This window comes from Gobio gobio, assembly GCF_949357685.1.
Source record: "Gobio gobio genome assembly, chromosome: 19".
Classification (NCBI taxonomy): Eukaryota; Metazoa; Chordata; class Actinopteri; order Cypriniformes; family Gobionidae; genus Gobio; species Gobio gobio.
In genome coordinates, this window is record NC_137112.1 from 33,923,489 (window position 1) to 33,941,426 (window position 17,938).

General features: G+C 37.5%; 1 protein-coding gene across 4 annotated transcripts in view; it reads left to right on the forward strand.

The window, feature by feature from the left end:
- ndrg3a (ndrg family member 3a) overlaps positions 1–17,938 on the forward strand; it is a 57,443-nt gene that overhangs the window by 35,682 nt on the left and 3,823 nt on the right. For 2 of the 4 annotated variants that reach the window (XM_079844954.1, XM_079844953.1), the window contains exons 4-15: positions 10,725–10,830; positions 10,919–11,039; positions 11,866–11,928; positions 12,185–12,245; positions 14,455–14,541; positions 15,181–15,237; positions 15,353–15,456; positions 15,538–15,603; positions 15,765–15,816; positions 15,904–15,951; positions 17,700–17,735; positions 17,857–17,908. In XM_079844954.1, coding sequence (XP_079701080.1) covers positions 10,725–10,830; positions 10,919–11,039; positions 11,866–11,928; positions 12,185–12,245; positions 14,455–14,541; positions 15,181–15,237; positions 15,353–15,456; positions 15,538–15,603; positions 15,765–15,816; positions 15,904–15,951; positions 17,700–17,735; positions 17,857–17,908 — 853 coding nt within the window. Of the gene's footprint in view, positions 1–5,615; positions 5,961–10,724; positions 10,831–10,918; positions 11,040–11,865; positions 11,929–12,184; positions 12,246–14,454; positions 14,542–15,180; positions 15,238–15,352; positions 15,457–15,537; positions 15,604–15,764; positions 15,817–15,903; positions 15,952–17,699; positions 17,736–17,856; positions 17,909–17,938 lie in introns of those variants that run through there. The other 2 variants (XM_079844956.1, XM_079844955.1) reach the window with 2 other exon arrangements.

The following is a 17,938-nucleotide window of genomic DNA, read 5'->3' on the forward strand; positions in this document are numbered from 1 at the left end:
ATACACAAGCTTGCACACATTAAGTGTTAGTCAGTTGATGTGCTGACACCGAGCCAGCCAATCCAATCTCACATCAGCACAGAGTGCTGCAGAACACCTACATGTGCTTGAGATGCCTTTTGGTTTAAGGAGTGACTGCTCTCTGCTGGTGAAGAGAGGCAATGCAGTCTGTGGGGCCAGTGACACAGAACGCATTCCACTGCATTGTTTTTTATAGTTTTTTTATGTAAACATGCGCTGACGTGTTTGACCATTGTATTTGTGGCTTTTGCAGCACGACACAACATTCTAAAAACACGGTTAAAGTTAAAAGAAGATAAACTATCTAAAAACTTGTCTTAAGACCTTGCGTTTTTTCATTCCACTGCCTTGCATCTTGCGTTTTTAACCGCAAAAATCCATTCTGTGTGAATAAGTCGGAATGCGCACGGGCTACAGGCAAAACAAGTGAAAAAATGTCACTCAATTTTGGTCAAATTATAGGTTTTTACAAACATTTGTTCATTAAGCCCTTGTTTTGCAATCTCAATGCTCCAAATAGTAGTTCAATTTCTAAAATTATCTTTATTTGTATGTTTTAAAAGAGTCTTTCTCTGCTCGCTTCTCGCCGACTGGTGCTTCCCCTCAGCACAAGTTTGGTATCGTTTTAAAGCACAGCATTCCAACTTTGTGAATATTCACAGCGAATTCTCGATGGCATGAGTCTGAACCAATGAAATGTGATTTTCAAACTCATGCTGATGTAAACAAAAGGATCTGACTCGCGATGACTGACACATCTGAAGCGTGCGCTCTTGGCGAGTATTCACGCAAACATAATTTATTTTGTCTTAAATAAACATTTGGTTAACTGTTGGGGAAAAATATCTGATGTGTAACTTTATATTAGATCCGTGCGGTACAGTAGGTCTTAATATTTAGTTACATTCTCATTAATGTTAATCAAACAATTGTGGTATCATAGAAAAAAGTTGATTATATTTTTCCTAAAGGTATGGGTTTTGACTTGGGGTGTGCCAAATTAGGTGTTATTATACCAAGAATTTTAAGGTATGGTTGCTCGGTGAGAATTTTTTTTTCTCGAACCTTCAGAACTTTAACTAGGTTTTTCTCAAAATTGACTGTGCTGACTCTCAACTTCAAATAGGCATAGCTCAGTCATTTATTGTCTGATTTAATAACAACAGCTTATTTTTGAAAATTTTCTCATTGTGACTCAGTTTGCCAGCATGGGTCACACATTATAATTGTTATAATTATTATGCAATTATTATAATGCTATTATTACTGTGTTTTTTTTCTCTTAAGGGATAGTTCACCCAAAACTGAAAAATGTCCCATAATTTACTCCTAGGTGTATATGACATGCTTCTTTTAGACGAACACAATCTGAGTTATATTAAAAAATGTCCTGGCTCTTCCAAGCATTATAATGGCAGTCAATGGCGAATGCTAAAATTTGAAGCTCAAAAAAGTTCATCTATCTATTATAAAAGTAATCCACACGGATCCTGGGGGTTAATAAAGGCCTTCTGAAGTGAATCGATGGGTTTATCCATATTTATTATTTAAAACGTAGAAAGTGTAACACCTCACGCAGTTTAAAACGCTACGTCCGACGTCATCGATGCGCCAGTTACGCTTTTTCCGTAAGTTTTAATACGAAAGGCAGTACATCAGAAGCCATGTTATAACATGTTAAATATGGATTCAATTAATTTTATTAATTGCAGATAGAGTGGATAGACCCCCCCGGAGCCGTGTGGAATACTCTTATATTGGAGAATGTCATATACACCTTGGATGGCTTGAGGCGTGAGTAAACCATAGGGTAATTTTCATTTTTGGGTGAACTATCCCTTTAGGTCTCAGTTGGGGATTCAGCTCTCTGAGCCCCCATTTTGGAGACCCTATTTTTCCTTCGCCTCTGAGCCAATAGTAATAGCCGAAGCATCTAGTGTGAATACTGCAAGTCATCACGACAGGTTCAGTATTCAGAGACTATATCATCCACTAGAGGGCATCAGAAGCTCAGAGTAGGCAAAGTCATATCCTTGACTGTAATACAGTGTCATTCATTTATTAGATAATATTCAAAATAAGCAACAGACCACTGCTCAGTAGAAAATAATAATTTATAACATGATTTCATCTCTGATCACCAGTTCTCTCAGTCTCATCAAATAGGAATGTAAAATTGTAACCCAAATGTTTTGAATCGCATTGACCTCTCTCTTTCTGTGTCCATTTTCAGATAGTTTCAGAGTAGTTTGTTATATAAATGATATTTAGTTGATTATGAAATTATGAAGCAGTCAGTCTTGACAGGCCTTCATGAGGCTGTGTCTGTCCATTTTGCCCTCTGGTGTGCATGCTCGCCTGAAGGTCACTCAGACACGGCACGCTCCGCACGACTGCTCACTGAGATGGAGAGAGTGGCTAAAACAGTCTGATTTATTACTAAAGCTGCAGGTCCATCAATAAGTAATAAAACCATGGGTTACACTTTATTGTAAGGTGTTCTTGTTACAGTTTAATTATACATTTAAGTACTGAGTAATATTAATTAACAACATGTACTTACTGTAGGGTTAGGGATAAGAGTACGGTTTGGTTTAGGGTTAGTTGCATGCAATTATGCATAATTACTACAGTAAGTACATGTGACATGTAACAAGGACGCTGTAAAATAAAGTCTTACTAAACCATGTTACTTCTTAACACTTGAGTACATGAAATATACTTCAAAGGCGGTTTGTATATTTTTTCTCATGTTAGTTGCATTATGCAGTAGCAGTTATCCGAATAATGCATTTTAGCTAAAGAGCTGTTACGAATACAAAGCACTGTACGTACCTTTTATAAGCGCATTTCTGTATTCCATTCCACAAATGCTGACTTCTTTTATCTTATGTGTTACAGCTCCAGTTGTGTTAGCTTTCCCTGACTATGGCTTCTCAGATTGTGTTTGTCTATGACAACCCTTTGGGGGCAACACAGAGGCTTATTGAATGAAAAACAACGTTTCAACCTCATCTACTGATAAATGGAAGCAAGACAAATCAATAACCTATCAGAGCCCAAGATCCGCAGAGAGATCGCTCAGATGATATACCACACTGCACCTCTGCTAGGTCATAATTATTTCAGTGTGTTCTGCAACCGTGATTATTTATTGCAGTGGTAGAAAACACATCAGGAAAAAAAACATTATTGTAAATCCAAGGACACTGATAGGTGTAGATCTTGTTGTACTGATTTGATGGCTCATTTGACTGAGTAATTATTTGGATGTAATTATACAATAAACCAGTGGTTCTCAACTGGTGAGTCTTCAGGTCTAAATGCTGTCACGAACAGTGGTTGCAATGAATGGAGATAATCAAGCAAAAACATAATGAATTTAATAATTTAATTAATCAAACAAGCAGGGTTCACACGCTTCTTGAAAGTACTTGAATTTCAGACACATGGATTCAAGGCCTGGAAAGTACTTGAAAACAAATATAGGTCCTTGAAAGTGCTTGAATTAAATTTTAAATCAATTTTGTTTAGAATGGTCTTATTTCAAAAATTGTCCTACAGTATATGTGCTATCAAAGACAGAACGAAACATTGCTTATGTTTGGGCGGTGGAGGGGTAGCGGGGAAAACTTGAACCGATGGAGAGCAGGACATACACTTGCTGAAAATTAAAAGTTGCTATTTTCTAGGCCAATATGGCTAGCTATAATAGGAACTATACTCTCATTCCTGCGTAATAATCAAGGAACTTTGCTGCCGTACCATGGGGGCAGCGGAGCAATGATATTACGCAGCGCCTGACAATAAGCTAACCTCTGTCAACATAACTAACGTGACAACCTGAACGCACAGAGAGAGTGCTTGGGACTACTTTCAGGCACTGTGTAATATCATTGCGCCGCTGCATCCATGGTACGACTCAAAGTTCCTTGATTATTACGCAGGACTGAGAGAATAGTTCCTTGCCATATCGGCCAAGAAAATCACAACTTTTCATTTTCCGCCGGTCTTAGTACACGATGTAACTATACACATCACAACATGTAAATAGGAAAATGTTGGCGTTATTTTGTCACTTATTGAGCAGTAGGCTAGCTGGAGCCGTTTACCTCCAGTCTTTGTGCTAAGCTAGGCTAGCGGTGCGTCAGACAGAGTTGAGACACAAACACGGAGATGAGAATGGTATGTATGGACTTATCTAACTCTGGGGGATACAGTGAATAAGCTAAAGTCCCAAAAGTGTTCATTTAAGTAGCCTACTTTAAGAGGTCTTTCGTGATGCTACATATGCTGGGTTATGAATCTGATAGGTGCTTGAAATAAAATAAATGGTGCTTGAAAAAGTCCTTGAATCTGGTGTTCATGAAAGAGTGGGAACCCTGAACAAGGTAACATTTAGGAGATCTCTAGGAGAAATATTATACGCAACCACGAAAACGAAGACGTATACAACACTGAACCAAAAACTGGCGAGACTGAAGGCTTAAATACACAAGGGAGGCTAATCAACATGACCATGAAACAACCATGAAAACTAACTAGGAACATAGACCAGCAGGCAGACAAGGACACAAACTGAACATACACCTGACATATTCATATACAGGAATATCTATGTGTGGATTTAAAAACAATAGTGTATATATTTATGGCTAGCATAGACCTCTATTGTCTTTTATATACAGCTATTGTATAAATACTTTAACCTAATCCTAACAGAAAACTTTTCTGCATTTAAAAAAAAAGAAGACGTCCCCAAGTGTAGGTTTTGAAAGGTGCAAATTTGACCCCACTATATGGTTAAGTAGGCACACACACACACACACACACACACACGGACATACTGTTTTTGACATAAAAACAAGCAAAGTTGAGAATATTATTATAATTGTTCAAAAATATATAATTTTGAATATTCAAAATAAATATTCTTAACTCTGACATCAAAAACCATGAGCCAGATTTACTAACAGCTTGCACCAGCTCACACCCTCTTTTGGCATTAAACAAAATACTGTCAAGATTTACTAAAGACACACAGTGGAAAAATTTGTTATTTTTGCGTTTTCCTTTCAGGTGCAAAATGTATGGGGGGAGAGTATTTCAATTAATCATGCAAGGAGATTTTCTAAGGTTTGCGGCAGTCAATTTACTGGCACATTTGCCATTATTTAACACCCAAAAAAGCTTAAACCAGACGCTAATTTAGATTTTTTTTGTTGGTCTTGGTCCCCACTTGATAAAATCAAATATGTCCTGGGGCAAAAAAAAAATTTGGGAACCCCTGCCATGAATAACATGTATTTAATCAATATATTTAGTCCAAATCAAAACCAAAACCAAATGATTTGTAAGGTCATATATCTCTGCATCTTTTCTCTTGTTGAATCTGATGCTGTGAACTGGTTGACCCCACCCAAAAACAAATAATAAAGTGCAGTGGAGAGCATCATCCCTTCCTCGTCCTCTATGTGTCTGCCCCACCCCTCTCATCCCTGCTCCTGCCACCTCCCGCCCACCTGACTTCCCCTCGTCCAATCAGAGCAGGGCTGCCGTATGCATGAGCAAGCACTGCCTACCCAGCGCAAACCGCAGTCACTTCTTTCTCCTTTTCACTCTATCTGCATCTCAACAGACTCTCCCCTCTCTCTCTCTCTCTCTCTCTCTCTCTCTCCCCCTCTCAAAACATACTTCCTCTGTTCATTTATCTCACTCTCCCTCTCTCTCCTCCTGGCTCCCCTCCCTCTTGGATCTCTGCCTAGCTACTGCTCTCCCTGTCTGTTCCCCTCCATCCCTCCTTCAGCCACTCTGTGTTTCTCTCGTGGATCCTCCCATCTCTTCCTGTCTCCTCTCTGAAGCTGTCACTGTCTCGTGTGTGTGGAAACATGTCAACCGTTCTGGATGTGGAGCAGAATGCATGCATTGGAAATGCAGTGGTGAGTGTGTGAGACCACTACAACTGACAGCCGAGGCTGATTCCTTACTCCTGATTCCTACAGTTTTAGCGCTGATATCCTCCTATGTTCTATCAGATATGTTTGTATGTGCATGCATGTCGTAGTTGATGTGTGAGCCAGTCTATGTGATTCTTTCCAGGGAAGGATGTGTGTTTTCTTGCATTAGTCATGCGAGTCATGCGCCTCTCAGCTTGTTTACCTTACCACAGATCAAACCAGCCTGAGACTAAACTGTTAGTTACAAAGATCTTCAGTTCAGGAGCTTCAAATGTACATGATTTACACTAAAATGATATGTTGGTGCAGTCGAGGGATTGTCAGGTAAATTAGGCTTTTGTGTATTTAAATATGGCACACATCCCGATGATCAGCAAACGGTCTGATAGGTCAAGCTAATCAAGGACATCTGGAGCACTTAAATACGCTAGCATTACTGGCAGGGTGTGGTAGAGAGTATATACTGTGTGTGTGTTTCTAGGAATGCATTAGTATATGGATAGTGTGTACTAGGATCTGTGTCTGTGTGTGTATGTGTAATAGTTATCTGCCGTCAAGTTTGTGCTGTGTAATGGCTCCCAGGCTTGTGGTCCATGATTGATGCTATTAGCTGGAGGGGTGGGGGTGGGGGGAGTGGTGGGGCATAGGCTGAGACTGTTGGCTTTTATTCATTCATACACCTTGGCTTAGTTTCCCAAGAGAGGGCTGCTTTGATTGTCCTTTCTCCATATTTGAATGTTTGCATTCAGGGATGTGGCCACATATTCTTGACACAAGGGAATTATTTAATAATCAATCATTTAAAAACCTACGTTAGTCCAATAGCATTTGATTATTTTGTAAATGTGTCCACTTCGGTTTCTGTTCTTATGGCACAGTCTGAATGTAAAAAATGTCTTACCCAGTTGAAAAGACCTTGAATTAGTGTTTTGGAGGCTCCTGCAAGGCTTCTTAACTAGCTGAACCAGCAACATCATTGGTTTACCAATTTCTCCAGAAAGACGGCTGGTTGATCAGCATTTTTTTTTATTGTGAACAGCAGGTTGCAGACGTTGCAGTGCTCCCCAGTCGATCCTGATTTTTTTTCCTTTTGAAGAGCACCAAGAGAAAGATGATGCAAGCGTTTGATATCAGATAATATTATAGCGTGTTTATAGTTTTTAATGAATAGATTGCAGCGTTTAGATGACCTCCTACAGCTATTGTTGACTTAGTCTGGAATCATGATGACCCATCACTTTTTGTCCCACCGAATTAGTAGTCTTTTTTTCAGGCTCATTCCTATTCTGCCCCTCTTTCCAGACTCTCCCACACTCTCTAGACCTACATGCAGAGTGTAAATGCGTGTATGTGTGTGTCTGAAAGATTGAGAGTGTGTTTCACAGAGCGAACATGAGGGACTTTAAATGTTTAAATGTTACATTTCAGACTCTCCCACTCTCTGGCCTTGATCACTCGCATCCCTGAGAGCTGAAAACATTCGGACACGTTCCAATGCAACCAAATTTAAAGGCCAAATTTATTTGTCCAATCAGTATGCCTCACTGCACTACATTTTTCACCCCATATTGATGTATTTGCTATTGAAACATGGAGTTTGGATGGGACATATTTAATTAATAATAGCTGGTTGGTTTTAGTTATATCACTCACTGCCATGAATCATGATTTGCTTATTGATAGTCGGTTGAAGGTTGTATTAGAGGGCGGGACATCCTCTAGAGAGCATTTGATTGGACAAAATCTTTGTAGTGCAGGATGAGTCATCAATATTTTTGGTTATTTTCCAGTAAAAAAGACTAAACATTTTGCATATATCTGCATACATCTAAATTTTGCCAGCGTTTGAAGCCATGATGAAACCGCTGTAGTGACTAATCTTTTCTTCTGTATTGTGACGTGGAGGGAAATGGATTATTGGAAGAGAAACCAATGTAGGGCATGGACTTGATTTTTAACTGTATGCCAACTCCAGCATATAAGATGACCCCAAAGCTAGAAAGGTATTAGCAAATAATTGCCAGTCACAATTATGTGACTCTTATTCAAGAGCTTCAGTATAGAAGCTAATTTTTCTTACCTCAGGACTCCTGTGTCCCTCTGCTGTGACTCATTCTATTATTTATGGAAGGAAGCTGTGATGTGCAGAATTCTCTCTCTCACACACACGCACACACGTAAAGACCAGCCTTGTGATGTCAGTATATACATCACTGAATATGAAACTCGATCCAGGACCTTAGTCCTCCCTCAACACAAGGCCCAGGACAACATTTCCAGTCTTCCCTCTTGATGACAGGCCTATCTACTTCTGCTGATATATAGATTGAATAAAACATTAACACAATTATAATCATATGTTAGCAGATAATTGATCTGAAACTTTCTGTCCTATCATTAATCTCTTTATTAGTTCTTCTCCTGTTGAGGAATCTCTGCTCTCTCAGGCATATGACGATTCCATCTTGGTTTAGACCCGTTGGGTTTGAAGGATCATATGGTTAGGGACATCACAGTCTGGTCCTCATTGCAGCTTTCTCTGGATAGACTGACATGTAAACCGATCAATTGGTTTACATTTTTAGGGGTGTGGTTACATGAAATAGACTCTTTGAGATAATAGACGGACTCACTGTAGAAATAGCAGAAAAGGTTGACTTGCTAGTTGCCTCAACAACCAAAAAAATGAATCTCAGGAGTTGCATAAAGCAGCCAATTAGATTAGAAAGAAAAAATGTCTGAAATCCCCTGTTACACTTTTGTGTGCAATATGAATCAGACAGTTCAAAGAATGTTTAGACTCAGAGCTTTATTCTGTTTGAAAAGCACTCTCTCTCATGAGGGCTGCAGTGCGTTACAGTTCTGCAAAGTCATACTCTCAGGATGATGGTTTTGTTCCGCAGCCGCTCCCAGTTATGACTCGGAAGCATCCGGCCAGCAGCCACATTGATAGCTTTAATTTTAGGAAGCTTTTCTGTTTAGATGTCATCAATACGATTTTTTTTAATGTTTTCGAAAGAAATGCTCACCAAGCCTGCATTTATTCAATCAAAAATGCAGTAAAACAGTAATATTAGGAACTATTTTTACAATTTAAAATAACTGTTTTCTGTATATATTTTTAAATGTAATTTATGAAAGACATGATCTTTCAGAAAATCCTTATAATATGCTGATATGGTGCTCAAGTAACATACCTTGTTTTTCTTTCTCTTCCTCTACATATACGTTGTTCTTCATGTTAAAAGGCATTTGTGTTGCTTAATTTTTTCTTTGAATAGAAAGTTCATCAAATATTATCCAGTTGAAATAGAAATTTTACTTTTGTAACATTATAAATGTGTCTTAACTGTCTCTTTTGATTAATTTAATGCCTGCTTGATGAATAAAATTATTAATTTATTTTATTTTTTTAAATCAAACGATTTGAACAGCAGGGTTCTTTGTGTATGGTATGTTTGCCCTCGTATCTAGGATAAGTAACTACGATTACTGCACTAATTGGGCTCTTGGAAGGATGCATTATAGATTTTGGATTTCTTCCTAAACAGATTTGGATGATGATAACTGGAGTGAAGAAAGACCTTTATGTATAGCTATTTATATTAGAGCATTAGATCTCTGGATTTAGATCACTTGGATAAATCCAATGAATATGAATCACTAGGGTTGGGTATCGTTTTAATTTGAACAATTCCGATTCTGCTTATCGATTCCTAATTTAGATTCCAATAGGGTAAAAAACACATTTATTATTAGGCTATTATTGCAAAACATTTCATTGTACAGTAGCTGAATAATATGAACAAAAATCAACAAGCTAGCAACTTTTGCCAATGGTTTAAAAATACCATAGCAAAAAAAAAGCATTATTAAAGACAAGTAACACTCAGTAATGACAAATTAGCAATTGCACAAATAAATACAATTGACCAAATAATAAACATTTTCAGGTAGGTACAGAAACTGTAAGCAAATGTAAAATAACACAGCACTTATAGATAAAATATAGGCTATACATTACAAATATAGTTAAGTTATTCTGTCTAGAGCAGCAAGTGAATTTTCTCGTCTTTTTGTTGTTCGATTCAAGTTATCATAGAGACAGCATCAAGAAAATCTGCCGTTAACGACATAACCAACTTTTTTTTTTTTTATTGTGTGTATTTGTGCATTCGCGTGCTGTGCAAAAAGGAAGAGAACTCAGTTCGTTCACCAGAGGACCCGTTCTGTGCGCACGTAGGCCTACGTGTGTGTGCAGCGGTTAAAAATCATAATAAAATGCGCACACAGTAACCGATAAGCGGAATCAAAATGCGCGTATCTTTTCGAAATCACTGGTTCTGGGCAATTTGGAACCGGTTCTCGATACCCACCCCTTTGAATCACTGGATAAATTAATATGATAATTTTACTAATCTTAAATTAATTGAATGCCCAGGGATTCTTTATTTCAACCATAAGTCCAAATCAGTGTATAATGCAACAGTACTGATGTGTGGTGGAACGTGCAGTGTTCTGTGCAGCTGCTTGGCCTTCCCTCTAGATCTTTCTATTGATCCTGCAGCCATCTGTCTGAGCCTCTCATGGGACATATCACTTACCACACAAATACATGCTTCCTGAAAGCAGCAGCACCAAACACTTAGTAGAATAGCACATCCTCAAGCATTTCCTGGCAGCTTGAAGAAGTTTTTGAGGAGAGGATTTTATTGCCTGTATTTGACTTCTTGTTGTTTGTTCCAGGAGCATGACATTGAGACGCCCCACGGTGTGCTCCATGTGACCATGAGAGGCAGCCCTAAAGGCAACCGCCCTGTCATTCTCACCTACCATGACATCGGCCTCAACCGTATGTGAAAAATGTTTTTTTAAATAACAGACAAATTGTATATTTGTCTGAATTCTGAGTATGATGATGGTGTTTGGTCGGTTTTCAGACAAGTCCTGCTTCAACACCCTGTTTAACTTTGAGGACATGATGGAGATCACTCAGCACTTTGCCGTCGTGCACGTGGACGCCCCCGGCCAGCAGGAGGCAGCACCCCCCTTTCCCACAGGGTGAGTGGCACATTCCCACAGCCAATGAGGCAACACTTCCATTAAACACATTGTCAAAATGTTGCGACTACACAGCCCTGCATCTTGAAAAACTATTTCTGCTGATTTGCAAGAAAGTGACTAATTTTATGTAATTTGATGTTGTCTTTTTTCATATTTTCTCTCTCTCTCTCTCTCTCTCTCTCTCTCTCTCTCTCTCTCTCTCTCTCTCTCTCTCTCTCTCTCTCTCTCATATATACTGTGTATGTATGTGTGTAATGACAAAAATAAATATTCAGAATGCATGTTAACTTACAATCTTCAAAGGAGTGAAAAAATATACTCAAATACAACTATTAATGTCAAATAACTTTACATAAACACAAGAAGTTTACATAAAGAACATTCTTTTCACAAAATATGTTGTTTTCTGTCTCTGTTTGGATGTAGTAAAACACCCATGGATGTAGCATAACCTATTTTTGCATTTTCTTCTGTCACTGGCTATAATTCTAACTTGAAATCATGATTAGGCAAAAAATTATGTCATATATGTTAAAATAAGCAGAGCATTGAACAAAGAGTTCAAACCTGGCAAGCCATCTGTGTGGCAATGTTTCTGGTGATTTAAGGGATAATACATGACGTCTTCACCTTACAAATGGTTGCTGAAAGCAGCAGTGACGTGCAAACATGCACTATTTTTGGACCTCAAAGTTAGTAAGAAACAAGTATTGGATTTCATTCAGCAAATATGATGCAGAGCGGTGTTATTTATTAGCTTTATTCCCTTTGTTAGTATTGATTGATTATATAATTCTCATTTTCTATCTTTATTGCTCTTCAGGTACCAGTACCCTACCATGGATGAGCTGGCAGAGATGTTATCCTCAGTCCTGACTCAGCTGAAGTGAGTAACAAAGTCCAGCTGGTCCCTCAGTAATGAATTACTCTCTAGCACATCAATCAGCGAGGTCCGTCTGTGAACCTGCGGTCTGCAGGACAGAACAGGACATCACTTCATCTGTAGGACTCGGCCTGGCAGAACTGCACACAATGGCAGTTTGTCATGGTTTGAGTGAATTACAATATTTCTCTGTAGGAAGCACTGATGAAAAACTGCAGATGTTGAAAATGACACAGGATGTGTATGTATCTGTTCGCAGGGTGAACAGCGTGATTGCCATTGGTGTGGGAGCAGGTGCATACATCTTAAGCCGCTTTGCTGTGAGTTCTCTGACATTTTTCAGCTTTTCATTTCACTTTCATTTTATTGTCGTAAAACATTGCCTGTCTCGCTCTTTCTTTATAACGGTACTGAATCCCCTAAATTAGCATTCTGTTTGTGTACTGAATTCCCTCCCAAACCCGTCTGCGTAACCATAGCAACGTATTGGTGTCTCAGCTGTAAACAAGGAACATGGATGCCAACCTTTTAACCCGTTATTTGTTTTTACTAAAATAAATAATAGCGACTGGATGCGTATTAATGTGTTGGTTTTGCATAGATCAACAACATTTTGTTTTTTTCTGTCTCGTGTTAAATTTTACTTTCCCTGCAACATTTTGACCGGCCCGTTATAAATATTTTTTGAAAAACACATTTTTGGAAGTATAAAAAAATCTATTTAACCTCCTGTGTGCCACTGTCCACATACAAATACATTATATTTTAGTGAATTTCTCTGACACCATACATGTCACAGTTTTAATTCAGGGCTATTAAGAGTTGGCCATTTTGTTTTGAGGTTTCACCAGGACAACAACAACTCCTTGGTCTTTAAAAATGACTGAAAGATCTAATATTATCATATTTCCATAAGAGTGCTAAATTTTGTAATTATCATTTAAATCTGACTACTTTTCAAATTTGTTAGCATCTCAGGAAAATGTTATGGGGTTTCTAATCAAAATATGACTTTCTGTTACAAAACAGGGCATTGATTTCATACATGTCCTTAATAGAGGACACCAAAATCATGTTTATCAGGCATTGTATGAGACACAACAAGTGAATAGGGAAAGAAATTACCAATCAATATTCCTATAAAATATTAGATATTATAAAAATGTTGCCAATTATTACTCCCGTTATTACACTACTTTTTTCATCACATGTTGCTCCAAGAACACATTAATATGCAAATTAGATGGTGTATAGCTACATTGCATTGAATGGGAACCCATGTATGGCCATTTTACCCACATATTGCATAAAGTAAAATGGTATATCAATTCATTCCCTTATATCTTTCATAACATAGTTGAGAATTATCTTTAAACAAATTTTGGTTACAAAAAAATCATGAAACCTCAAAATATATTGGTGAATGAAAAAAAAAAATCCCATTGTTTTTGCCTATACATGTCATTCCATGTCCTGGTGTTCACTTACGAGGACATAGCATAACATATGAATAAAACATACATTTTCAATTTCCCTTTTGTTTCTTATGCTCTAACCAACGTAATGACATTATTTTAAAAAAAAAAACTATGAATAAAACATACATTTTCAATTTCCCTTTTGTTTATTATGCTCTAAACAACGTAATGACATTATTAAAAAAAAACTATTTGCAATAAATAATTATTTTTGTAAATGTAATATTATTTAATTATATAAAAACATAATATAGTTTTTTTTTTAAATCATGTACTGCTATAAACTTCATAAACACTTTTTCTGGAAAATTAAGCTTTTAATTTTAGATTTGGTAAAAAAAACAAAAAAACATTAGCTTTGTCATTATTATTTCGTTTTTACATTTTTTTTTTTTTTTTTGCTTTTAGTTTTAGGCTTCAACTTGAATTTATTTTGTTTCAGTGTTCTTTTTTTTTTCTTTTTTTTTTTTCGTTTTTAAAGTTTTCACAAAAAAGATTTATAATAGTTTTAATTAATAGAAGCACTGAAATGATGCTGCATATTAAACTGCAGTGTGTGTATATGACCTACATCAAACAGCTATATCTCATATTTTTATATCATCTCCACCTTCCCTTTTAGAACAGAGTCAAAATAGTGCCGCAAAACTGCATTGCCCCGAGGGGCTCTGAATGCAGGACCGTTATTATACTGCGTGCACTGCAGCCTCAAGCATCTGAGGCTATTGATCAAAGTCTAAATATCTGACACACTCACAAGCCTGATATATTCAGCATTTATTTTATGTAAAACAACCCATAATACATCCCTTCCCCTCTCTCTCTTTTCTCATTCACGCATTGCTAAGTGTCCTGTGTAATTTTCCTGTGCTGTGCTCTCTCATCCTCCTTCATATGTGCATAGACTGGCACACTGAAAGATTAATGTCAGTGACAGGAAGATGCTGCTAAAAGCTTCTGCCATGACTACATGCATTTTTAAATCACTCTCCACACGTTTCCCTCATTAAAGACCCTAATTCCCTAAATAAATCCTTTGCTCTGTCTGCAGCTGATTCAGCCATCCCTGGTAGAGGGGCTGGTTTTGATCAATGTGGACCCCTGTGCTGAGGGCTGGATAGACTGGGCTGCTTCCAAGGTGAGTATACAGTTTGAACAAACAGATGGTGATTTATATAGATGAACATGCAGTATTTTATTTTATATATGGATATGCCCGTTCTTGCTGTGAGATGTTGCTCCACTCTTCCACCAAAGCACTTGCAATTTCTTAAACATATCTGGGGACACATATGGCTAAAGCTGTCCTTCCTGTCTCCCTGTAGCACTCTTAGGTGACTTGCATTTACAGACATTGCAGTTTATTGCTCTGTGCACATCTGCAGTCCTCATGCCTCCTCATGTTCACATAGGGGATCAGGGACTTTTGGCATCTTTCTCCTGGTGTTTTCAGAATCAGTAGAAAGGTGTCTTTAGTGTCGGAAGTTATTGGAATTTTGACACTTATTATCTTTCCGCCTGTAAACTGTTACCCCCTGGTTTCACAGGCAAGGCTTAAGCCTAGTCCCAGACTAAAATCCCAGCAACTTGCTCTGACAGATCTTAAAATATGACACTGCCATTTTTTTGCCTCAAGATGCACACCAGTAATGTTGTTGTTTTTTCTTCTAATCCTGGCTTAATCTAAACTCTGTCTGTGAAACCAGGCCTTAAGGACTGTTCTTACTTTCACAGTATAATCCATATCCATATTATTCTGATTTTTTGTTTTTTCTAGCTCACTGGATGGACTAGCAATCTAGTGGACATTGTGATGTCTCATCACTTCAGCACTGTAAGTAAATCCCTCTGGTTTTACAACAATCATTCCCATAATGCTTTGTGAACACCATGAGAGCCAAATGGCTTTAATAAAAATGTTTTTTTTATTTGTTATTTTGATAAATTAGGAGGAGCTTACGGACAACCAAGAACTGATTCAAACGTACCGCCTGCACATTGCCCAGGACATCAACCAGGACAACTTGGCCCTCTTCTGTGGCTCATACAATGCGTAAGTTACTTTTCTTTAAAGAAATCGTCTGCATTGGTCGTTACTTGACAAATCTTCTAAATTAGGTCTTTGTTTTAACAGGCGCCAAGACCTTGGAATCGAGAGGCCAATTGCCGGTCTCAATGAGAACACAGTGAAGACTTTGATGTAAGCTTTTATTTTATTATTTTATTTTGTGCAGTTTTTTATTTTATTTATTTTCAGGTCATTTTATTATTATTTTTATATAATTTGTGTTTTTTATAATTATGTATTTTATTTTATTATTTTTTGTGTAATACTTTTCCCCACTGTCTGTCCCTGTACAGATGTCCTGCTCTTCTGGTGGTTGGAGACACTTCCCCTGCTGTGGAGGCTGTGGTAAGTTTGCGAGTACAAGGTTTTTTGTTTTGTTTTTTTGCTGTACCCTTCACTATTTGAAGTCTATTTAATTATTTTATATTACAGGTTGAATGCAACTCTAGGTTAAATCCAACAAAGACCACTTTGCTGAAGGTAAGACAACAGGGGTATTTTGCACAACCCTAAGTCCAGAATGTAAAGGTCCCATAATGTGGATTTAAAAAAAAAAGTATTATATTTCTTGAGGTGTACTTATATTGTTAGTATGAGTTTTACATCATAAAATGTCATCATTTAGAAATAAAAGGCATTTTTCTATTTGTATATACCCTAATCATTAACAACATGTATTCTTATTTCACTCATTTCTGAGCCTTAAAGGGATAGTTCAACCAAAAATGAAAATTAGCCCATGATTTACTCACCCTCAAGTCATCCTAGATGTATATGACATTCTTCTTTCAGACGTATAAAATCAAAGTTATATTACAAAAGTCCAGGCTAATCCAAGCATTAGAATTGCAGTAATAGTTGCTCTGTTTTTGAAGTCCATAAAAAATGCATCTGATCATCAAATAACGTGCTCCACACGGCTCCGGGGTGTTAATAAAGGCCTTCAGAAGCGAATCGATGTGTTTGTGTAAGAAAAATATCCATATTTAAAACTTTATGAAGTTAACTTTCGGCCGACCGCCTTCCGTGGAAAAGTGTTGAATGTTTAAAGTGAAACTCAAGATGCGTACGTGACGTCATGACGAGCCTACCTGGTCGCATTAATTTTTCAATCGGCAGGGGAACTTTCAACAATTTTTCCATAAATTGAACAGGGAAGGCGGTCGGCCGAAAGTTTACTTTATAAAGTTTTAAATATGGATATTTTTCTTACACTAACACATCTATTCGCTTCAGACGGCCTTTATAAACACCCCAGAGCCGCGTGGAGCATGTTATTTGATGGGCAGATGCATTTTTAATGGACTTCAAAAACAGAGAAACTATTACTGCAATTCTAATGCTTGGATTAGCCTGGATTTTTATAATATAACTCCGATTTTATTTGTCTGAAAGAAGGAAAGAAGTCATATACACCTAGGATGACTTGAGGGTGAGTAAATTATGGGCTAATTTAAATTTTTGGGTGAACTAACCCTTTAATTAAATTATTATATTGATTAATAATACATTGTTTGCTAATCTGTGTGCATGTCTGAGATGCATAACGTGGACAAATCACTTTTTTTAATTGTAATGTAGACGCATGCATTTTCTGTGAAGCTGCTTTGAAACGATATGTATTGTAAAAAGCGCTATACAAATAAATGTGAATTGAATCCTGATTTTAGCCCTCTGGCTTGAACGCTCTGTTTGAAGGGGCGTGTCTGCTGTGAGACCTCAATGTAAATGCCCATTGTTGTGATTGGCTGACATCTTTGCATTTGAAATGCGTATTACATGTGAAACCCCTCTCGAATACTTTTACTACGTTTTTTTACAATTACAGCTGTTGAGATTATCAAATCGTGAAAGTGTTGATTCTAGCATTATTTTGAGATCTTTTCCCATCACATGAAAGGCTGCAGTGATGAGCACTGAGTACACGGACAGTCTGTTGATCACATGAATGCAGTGATCTCGTCATTGCAGCGCTATTTCTCTCACAAAATGCTTTCACCACAACTAACAGCAAGCACGACATCGATATGAATACAGTAAGAGCTTAGTTGTGCAGCAAAACAGCGACATAGACAGGCTAGGGGAACTCATTTATTTTAATGTTAAAAAAAAACTCATAAAGTGAAATTTTCATGTCATGGGACCTTTAACTTTGTGTTTTTTACATTGATATTTGTATCTCTTTATCCCTGTACATAATATTGATTTTATCTCTCTCGCTATGTCAGATGGCTGACTGTGGCGGTCTGCCTCAGGTTGTTCAGGTTAGTATTGAACACCATATTAAACACCTCCTTCCTTGCTGTTATCTTCACCAATGTTCAAGTGTGAATTATGTAATGTGAATGTGTAAGCCTGTTTAAATGACATCTAATCTCCCAACAGCCTGGAAAGTTGGCCGAAGCCTTCAAATACTTTGTACAAGGGATGGGATACAGTGAGTATTTTTATCCGTTTACCTTAACTT